This window comes from Mus caroli, unplaced genomic scaffold (assembly GCF_978045245.1).
Source record: "Mus caroli unplaced genomic scaffold, Mus_caroli_1 scaffold_1, whole genome shotgun sequence".
In the NCBI taxonomy this organism is placed as follows: domain Eukaryota; kingdom Metazoa; phylum Chordata; class Mammalia; order Rodentia; family Muridae; genus Mus; species Mus caroli.
This window is the reverse complement of record NW_028227256.1, coordinates 137,405,143-137,414,851: the sequence shown is the minus strand read 5'-3', so window position 1 is coordinate 137,414,851 and position 9,709 is coordinate 137,405,143. Positions and strand designations below refer to the sequence as shown.

The 9,709-nt window shown below is 35.7% G+C and overlaps 1 protein-coding gene across 2 annotated transcripts in view; it reads left to right on the top strand.

Annotated features, from left to right (window-relative positions):
• Positions 1 to 272: 272 nt before the first annotated feature.
• The window catches only part of LOC110287097 (complement factor H), a 110,411-nt gene continuing 100,974 nt past the window's right edge, over positions 273 to 9,709 (top strand). For both annotated transcript variants that reach the window (XM_085841587.1, XM_085841585.1), the window contains exon 1: positions 273 to 503. In XM_085841587.1, coding sequence (XP_085697713.1) covers positions 392 to 503 — 112 coding nt within the window. In that variant the 5' untranslated portion in view covers positions 273 to 391. The remainder of the gene's footprint in view (positions 504 to 9,709) is intronic.

Sequence of the window (9,709 nt, the reverse complement as noted above, 5' to 3'; positions counted from 1 at the left end):
GGTGTTAGTCCTGAAAACACTGCCTAACTGAAGTTCTCTCAATGATTTTTAAATGTGCCTTCATTGCTTTCTGTTCTGTGGTTTTTCCACAGTAGAACACAGTTTAAAAGATTATGAAATCCAGCCCTTGCTCACATTTCCAGAAATGTGAACTTGTTTCCAAGCAAAACAAGCTGTGATTTACAAGAACAATCTAGCAGGTCACTGACAGGGCACAGTAACACAAGAGATAAAACGCCCATGCTGCTGGACTTGTGGTCTACTATTTTAGTTTACTTTGCAGGAGTTGCTCATGGGCGGAGCAATCCTGATTTCCTAAACTGACTTTCAACTTCCCTTTGAAGCAAGTCTTTCCCTGCTGTGACCACAATTCATAGCAGAGAGGAACTGGATGGTACAGCACGCACTGCTCTTGGAGTCAGTTGGTCCCAGAAAGATCCAAAATATGAGACTGTCTGCAAGAATTATTTGGCTTATATTATGGACTGTTTGTGTAGCAGAAGGTAAGCTTGAAACATTCTTTTCTCCTTCTTGCTGAGCCAAATTATAAGACATTTGCAGAAAATGTTTCTCATAGCAATCATTCAAATTATGTCTGGAAAATATGTGTAATTACTAGTCTGTAACTTAGTGGGTTTTGGTGGTAAGTTTAAAAACTGTGAACCGTTCATTTGACTATTGTAGTTGATAGTTTGGCTTAATGTAAAACTCAAGACAGTGCTTTAAACAAGCATTTGCAATCTATAATTGGGCATAGTCATTCAACTTTTAGTTATCATGAAATACAGGCTCCTGTTTTGTTCATGAGTGTCCCTGAAATATTTTATGTAAAACTAGTAAGAAATATGTAAACATCCAAACTTAACGAAAGCATTCACTTTTATTTTAATGAGTGGATTTATTTCAGGCATATTTCTAAACCTTCGTAAATACATCACTTTACTGATACTGCCATGACTTTAAAAGTTTTGTTCATAAGAACTGCAAGCATGAGATAAAATGATTATAAAATCTGACATATAATCTGTACACAGTATTGGAAGGATCTGATTTGTTCATGGTTTTGTTTTCTGAGAGTACATGTGGGGCATATTTGCTTCTGAAAGCCATTTTGAGGTAGGTAATAGGAGTGTTGGAGTTCTTCCATGGCAGTAACAGAAATTCCGACTTTATTATTCACTTAAATTCTACCAAAAATTGCTCAGTTTATCCATCGAAAGAGTTTACTCTGCTAATTTATGATGGGCAACTAGTTATGTGAAAAAACAATTAACTCTTCTTTGTGTTTTGATTGTTTAAGATAGGGTGTCACTACACCCTGGGACTCACTGTAGTCCTCCTGACAGCCTCCCATGGGCTGAGGTTACAGGTGGGAGTGACTGCCATCCCTGACTTTTTATTTCAAGTGAATGACATAACTTTAATAATTTCCTTAAATGTTTCTCTTAGCCAATGCTTTGTAACTTGAGGCTTTGCTGTAGCCTCTTCACTAAAGAATTCTAACAACCTCTGACTGAATATTTACCAAATCAGGTAAGGAGAGTAGATACAGATTCTTAGTTATATCTTTTAGTAAAATTCTAAAAAAAATATTTAAGGGTATTTAATACTTTTTGAAAGAGTAAACTTTTTCAATCATATTTTCTAATATTATTCCTTATATTTTAGCTTTTGAGTCTTATATTTAGATTAAGGCAGTCATTTCCTTGTGTATGAAAATATAAGTATTGCTAAAATGAAATATTGACCAGGAATTCTAAATCAATGGTGATATTACTAAACATAACTCAACTTTTTATTTTGTCAAAGTCAATGTTTCATCCTTTATTTTGATGCTCTACTTGAATAATAATGCTTACTAAGAGATTTTTTTAGATACATATGATTAAAGAAAGAAGTATTTTAATTTTTAAATCTTAATTGATGCAAATTGAATTAATATTCTTACATAATTACAAAGCAGAATTTCAATATCAAAAGGGAAGTGTCATGATGTTTACAGGACACTTTAATGTTAATGATTTAAAAATCCCCTTTTATGCCATGGATATAAGCTAATATTTTTGTTTATTACTGGATCTGAATTTTTGCATGTATTCACATGTGGTGCCAATTCTTGTTGATGAGTTGGGCACTTACACTGTATACATTACTGTTTCTCCAGCTATCCAATTAGAGATGAATTGGGCGTTTAGTGTTTAAAGCATTATGTAGAGTAACCTCATGATATTGCTAAAGTACACATAATACAGAGACAGATGTATGAAGTTTCATGGATTTTCTGTGGGCACAGTAGTTCCACTTTAGTCTTTGCTTGGCTTGTAGCCTGTGTCTATCTCAAGTGTAAATAATTTATTCAGTCTAGCAACTTAACAGAAATTTCACCAGACAGAAGAGCTTGGATCAATTAAAACAGTTATGTTTAATTATGTATGTATGTATACACTTCAATATTTGCTTTGTTTCCCACATCAGACAATGCTATTAAGCTGATTTAAAAAAAAAAAAACAAACCAGTTTGTGAAATGCTATTTGGCTTTCCTAAACAGGGAAGAAAAGATTCCATGAGTCTTTTCTCTCTGATAAAGATCAACATTCTTCTAAAACCATTGTTAATTGGGCCAGCAGGTAGGGTAAACACAGTAATGATCTTGCTCAATCCCTGGGCCCCACCTGGTCAAAGGAGGTATAAAACCTCCTGCAGATGGTGCTCCATTTTCCTCATGCAGGCTGGCCAACTGTGTGTTCCACCCACCCAAATAACAAATAGGAATAACCTTAACAAAAAATGTAAAAAGCAGTATTCATAATTAAAAAATAGCAACTAAAGGAAGAACTATGAATCCAGTTTCTTTCCTTCCTTCCTCCCCCTCTTTCTTTCTTCTTTCTCTTTCTTTCTTCCTTTCTTTCTTCCTTCCTTCCTTCCTTCCTTCCTTCCTTCCTTCCTTTCTTTCTTTCTTTCTTTCTTTCTTTCTTTCTTTCTTTCTTTCTTTCTTTCTTTTTTTCTTTCTTTCTTTCTTTCTTTCTTTCTTTCTTTCTTTCTTTCTATCTCTTTTTTCCTTTCTTTCCTTTCTTTTCCTCCCTTCCTCCCTCCCTCCCTCTCCCCCCCACCTTTCTTTCTTTCTCCCCTCCTTCCCCTTTCCACATGCCAAGGTCTTCCTCGTATCTCTTTAGTGCAGTGCTTGCCTGCATTCCCACTTCCAGTTGCCAGGAACAGTAAATGCTGCTTCTTGCAAAACCACATGCTGCTTAGAATTGGGTCAGATTTACAGGACAACCTGTAATGTAAGAGTTCCTCGGCTGAGCTGTGTAATTTCAGTTCTGGGGAATGGATTATACCAAAGCTTTCCAAGCATGCATTTTACTCTCACAAGTGGATATTGTATGAAATTAGGCCACAGCCCAGAATTGCTAAAATGAACCAATTAAACCTGTGCTGAAACAAAACCAAATAACCGCTGTGTGCTTTCTGGGGAGATAAGTGTTTTCTAATTCTGCAGGTTTAAAGTACAAAAATGTCCTTTCAGGCTTAGAGACTTTAATCATAGAATGGAGAATCGGTTTAATTCTACAATGTTTTGTTTTAAGTATATGATGTTTTCAAACTTAGTCTAACATTGATGTGGAAAAATGATGTTTTATATATATTAATTATGAGTTAATAATAGTTGCTTTTTGGGAAGTTTAGAGAAAAGTTAATTATGCACTTTTTTCCTTTGTCAAAAAGTCAAATGGTTCGACTTAAGATATTTCTGCTTTTTGTTAAGAAAAAGAATTAATAAGCTTTTACTTTTTCTTTCTCTCTGTGTCCCTAATGGAAATCAACTGATACTGTAGGGTTTGCCACATCTTAATTGAAAACCAGGTCTGCAGCTTTTCCTCCAGTCTTAGCCATATTGGATGTCAAGCTTTCACGTGGTCCAAGTGACTGAATAAAGAAGGGTGAAACAAATTTGAATATAGAAGTGTTATGTATATCACCATGAACGTATTGTCACATACAATGTTGCGTGGACAGACTTCTACCAGTCGTATCACAGCTTTGCTTTGTCTTCATCTTACTTTAATTTTTTTGAGGTAGAGTCTCACCATGTGGCAAAAGCTGGCCCTTAAACTACTGGTCTTCTAGCCTTAGCCTCCCAAGAACTGAAATTCAATATCAAGAACATATTATGCAGATTTTCTGTTACCTTCATTCAACTAAATTGACAGAGATAGTTGGTCCTTCCTTAGGAAAAGAAAATGAAAAAAAATTAAATTTCAGATTGTCAAAACCCTTCTAAATAAGCTGGAGTGGTGGTGTAGGAGAGGGGGCATGGGTGAGGGAGCACCCTCATAGAGGCAAAGGGGACAGGGGAGAGGGTGGATATGGGATGGGGAGTTTGTGGAATGGTAACTGGGAAGTGGTACATCATTTGAGAAATAAATGAATGGAATGATTAATAAATAATAAAAAAGTAGCAAACTATAGCTTTCTTTTCAAAGAGAGAAAATAAAAAATATGTAAAAAAGAAAAAATCCACTTTTAAAACATATATATAGCCCAGCACTCAGGAGGCAGAGACAGGCGGATTTCTGAGTTCGAGGCCAGCCTGGTCTACAAAGTGAGTTCCAGGACACCCAGGCTATACAGAGAAACCCTGTCTCGAAAAGCCGAAAAAAAATATATATATAAGTTATATGATATATACTGGACACATTATATTTAGAAATATATGTACATGCACATATGCATATAATAACAATCATGAAAAAATAAGTGGCTATAAATTGAAAATAGGAAGAGAGATATGTGGGAAGTTTTGGAGAGACAAAAAGAAAAGGGGGAAATGATGTAATTATATTACAATCTAAAAAAATATAAAAGAAATAAAGATAAAAAAGAAATAGAAATTTCTATGGTAAACCAAAAAATAAAGTGTGAATTTGCAAAGGGAAAATACATGTCTGCACACCTTTAATGCATTCATTGACATAGAAAACCAATTTTGGGGACCTTGTGCTCCATCCAATGGATGGCTGTGAGCATTCACTTCTGTATTTGCCAGGCACTGGTAGAGCCTCACAGGAGACAGCTATATCAGGATCCTGTCAGCAGGCTGATGTTGGCATCTGCCTAGTATCTGGGTTTGGTGGTTGTTTATGGGATAGATCCCCAAGTGGGGCAGTCTCTGGATGGTTGTTCCTTTAGGCTCTGCTCTGAACTTTGTCTCTGTAACTCCTTCCATGGGTATTTTGTTCCCCATTCGTTCCTTCCTAAGAAGGAACAAAGTAATGGAAGACCCAGATAAAGTACCCAGGGAACTGAGAAAGTCTGAAGCCCCCTAGGAGGAACATCAATATGAACTAACCAGTACCTCCAGAGCTCCTTGGAACTATACTACCAATCAAAGAAAACACATGGTGGAACTTGTGGCTCTAGCTATATATGTAGCAGAGGATTGCCTAGTTGATCATCAATGGGAAGACAGGCCCTTGGTCCTGTGAAAGGTCTATGCTCCAGTATAGGGGAATGCCAGGACTAGGAATGGGAGTGGGTGGGTTGGGAAGCAGGGGAAGTGGGGAGAGGATAGGGGATTTTTGGAGCAGGGGATAACATTTGAAATGTAAATAAAAGTAGAAACAAATCAACTAACTATATAAAGAATCAACCAAACCAGGAGCTGTTTTTTTTGTTTTTGTTTTTGTTTTATTTTGTTTTGTTTTTTTGAGAAAACCAACAAGATAGATAAACCCTTAGCCAGGCTAACCAGAGGGCACAGGGACAATATCCTAATTAACAAAATCAGAAATGAAAAGGGAGACATAACAATAGAACCTGAGGAAATCCAAAGCATCATCAGATCCTACTATAAAAAGCTATATTCAACGAAACTGGGAAAACTGGATGAAATGGTCAATTTTCTAGACAGATACCAGGTACCAAAGTTAAATCGGGATCAGATTAAGGATCTAAACAGCCCCATACCAGTTAAAGAAATAGAAGTAGTCAATAGTCTCCCAACCAAAAAAAGCCCAGGACCAGATGGGTTTAGTGCAGAGTTCTATCAGACCTTCAAAGAAGACCTAATTCCAATTCTCCTCAAACTATTTCACAAAGTAGAAACAGAAGTTACTCTACCCAATTCATTCTATGAAGCCAAAATTACTCTGATACCTAAACCACACAAAGACCCAAAAAAGAAAGAGACTTCAGACCAAGTTCCCTTATGAATATCGATGCAAAAATACTCAATAAAATTTTCAAAAACCGAATGCAAGAACACATCAAAACGATCATCCATCATGACCAAGTAGGCTTCATCCCAGGGGTGCAGGGATGGTTTTATATACAGAAATCCATCAACGTAATCCACTAGTTAAACAAACTCAAAGACAAAAACCACATGATCATCTTGTTAGATGCTGAGAAATCATTTGACAAAATCCAATACCCATTCATGATAAAAGTCTTGGAAAGATCAGGAATTCAAGGCCCTACCTAAACATAATAAAACCAGTATACAGCAAACCAGTAGCCAACATCAAACTAAATGGAGAGAAACTTGAAGCAATCCCACTAAAATCAGGGACTAGACAAGGCTGCCCACTTTCTCCCTACCTATTCAATATAGTACTTGAAGTCCTAGCCAGAGCAATTAGCCAACAAAAGGAGATCAAGGGGATACAAATTGGAAAGGAAGAAGTCAAAATATCACTATTTGCAGATGATATGATAGTATATCTAAATAACCCTACACAGTTAATATCTAAAAAAGAAAAGAAAAAAGAAAAAAAGAAAGAATGTCATATATTTTGCTTAGTAGAGTTAGTTAACTTTTAGCATTGTACAAAGCCATAGTTAGCATAACTTTTTTTCTGTACAACTTTTAAGTATAAAGCCATACAGTTAAAGTGTTAAAAAAAAAAAAGAAAAGAAAGAAAGAAAAAGAAAGAAAACCAATTTTGACATCTTGCCTTTCTGTTCCTTTATTACATCAAAGATTTATAAATCTGTCACAGCATAAGCCAGGACTTAGATGTATGCACATTTTAAACCTTTATTGTACTTCAAATTATAATAAAGTTGGATTTACTGCTCTAATCTCAACTGTGATTATCATAATCTTTTCAAAGCCAGAAGATATCTAAAAACTCTGAAGTCAACTATTCTTGGTATTTGCTTGGTCTTGTTTGGTGCAAAACTGGAGGAATTCATACTTACAACCAAACCATCTAGTGCAATTAATAGCACCTACTTGCAATGTCCTAAGTTCACATTTAAGCAAACAGCACTAACCCATCGCAGTTGTTTTGTTTCTGCCTTGAGAAGAAACAACATCCTCAGAGCCTCCTTTGTTGAGTCTCTGAATTGGAACAGTAACCCTTTTCATCACAAGCCATGGAGGCAGTGAATAGATAGACTCCCATATTTCTCCAAGGAAAGTGGCTCGATTGAGTAATCAGGTATGTGACAGAGACAACAACATGGAAATTCTTTCTTGAGGCTTGAGTTAAGAATTTTGAGGACAGTCTAAAGAGATAAGATCAGAAAACCATGCACCCTGTTTGATAAGGTTCTTCATACAGTCTAGCATATTTATTAAGCTTCTCAGTGGTAGTCTCCCAGACCCCAGAGGTCAGAGGTCCAGTTATGCCACCTTTTGTCACATTTGCTTAAGTTCACCCTAGTAAATACACATGAGTGTTATAGATCATTATGTAAACTAGATAATTAGGTAATACTAGTTTCTTATCCAAATTAGATTTTAATTTCAGCAGAACAATTAACTTCTATCTTTACAACACATGTTTTCAGGATAGAATTAATTTCCCTAAATCATGTTACTTGGCTTTGTACTTATTGTCTTCAGTATCTTCTTTCATGCAACTCTTAAAATATTTAACATTTTTATAGTACCACAAATTCAACCAATCTGTAATATATGTAGAAGGAACAATATAGTTAAATTTAGTGCTATTATGTGTAATTTACTGTGAAATTTCACTGATAGAGGATAGAACTGGACAATGGTAAGGGACAAAATAGAGCAAAGTCATTCTAAAACAGGAAATATTCTGGGATGGAATACTGTAGTTGGTGACAAAGGGTGGAGAAGTTGCTCACAGGCAGGGTGGAAGGTGGACTGTGAAAGCAAGCCTTGCTTATCTTCAGCACAGTCCTATTCTAGGAATGTTCATGCCCTTTACCAGGATGGAGTTTAAAACTACAACATTTAAATAGTACAAACCAGAATTATGCTAAAGTAGAAACTGCCACAGAGTAAATAGTCTTCATCTTTGTCCTTAGATTGATCAATTTTGAACCCTTGCTCCCCTTCCAAATTAATCCCTTTTTTATTTGCTGAATCTGATTGTTAGTCTTCTCTCTCTCTCTCTCTCTCTCTCTCTCTCTCTCTCTCTCTCTCTCACACACACACACACACACACACACACACACCCTCTACTTCTCAGCATAAGGAGATGCTGTCCAGCAAGTTCTCAGGTGCTGAGTTGATGTTAACTTTATTGGAAAAAAAAATTGTTACATTTTGGTTTAAAATTAGAAGAAAAAAAAATCTGGTTCAGATAAAGTCAAGTAACTAAACAGAAAAAAAAATTCCTACCATGAAATAATAAAAAGAACACATGGATTTGACAGAACATTTTTGTTCTGACATTTTAACTTAGAAAGCCTAGTTTCTCACAAAGGGTGTTAACTGGAAATGCAATAGATAGAAGATGATTATAGAAACACCGCTTCAAAGGTTCCGAGGGACTTTTTTGTACTTTGAGCTAAATTCAAGTGATTCCTAACTTCAAAAACCACAACATAGACCGATGTGCACAAACTCTATAATTTTCAGTGCATGCAACAGGCACACAAGTTCACCAGACAATGAATAGTTCTCTTGTGACTCCCTCCTCCTCCTATTCTTCCTCCTCTTTCTCCTTCTCTTTTTTCTTTTTCCAAGTCTTGCCTTTTAAGTTTCATATTTGCCACTCTCAGCTGCATCTGGCCTTATGGACTATATGGATGTGTATTGTGGAAATGCTCCTACAGTTCTTTTTGCATTTACTCTTTTATCCATGATCACTTTTGAATAACTTCTAAGTACTAGGCAGTATAATAATACTTTCCAAAAAGTTGTCATTTAGTGGAGAGGAAAATAATGAACACTGTATTTAAATAGTTACATACTGTAGCTCATCTTATAAACTATTGTGATTGAGATTTTTAAAAAGTTCCTAAAGCAGGACACTGAAGTTGGAAAGATGTCCTGAATACACAAAATGGAATTTTGTTCAGTTACAAAAAACAAAAAAGGAATTATGAAACCAATAGGAAAAATGGATGACTCCAGACTCAGAGAGACAAACACTTCATGTTCTCATTCATATTAAATTCTAGCTTTTAAAGCATATACTTTATATTTCTCTGTTTAATATGATATATATGTATATCTATGTGTGACTTGTGAATAGAACACATGGGAATAGAACTGGAAAAAGAACTGTGGAGGAAGGAGGCCATGGAAAACACATGTGGATGGCACAAGGCAGGGAGGAGATAGGAAAAAAGAAGGGTGAAGAGAATCAAACAAAACTGTTTTTAAAAGTCATTAAAAAAAAAAAAAGAGCTGGGTGTGTTGGCACACACCTTTAATCCCTGTGTGAAGGAAGCAAAGACAGGCAGTTCTCTAAGTTCAAGACCAGCCTGATGTACAAA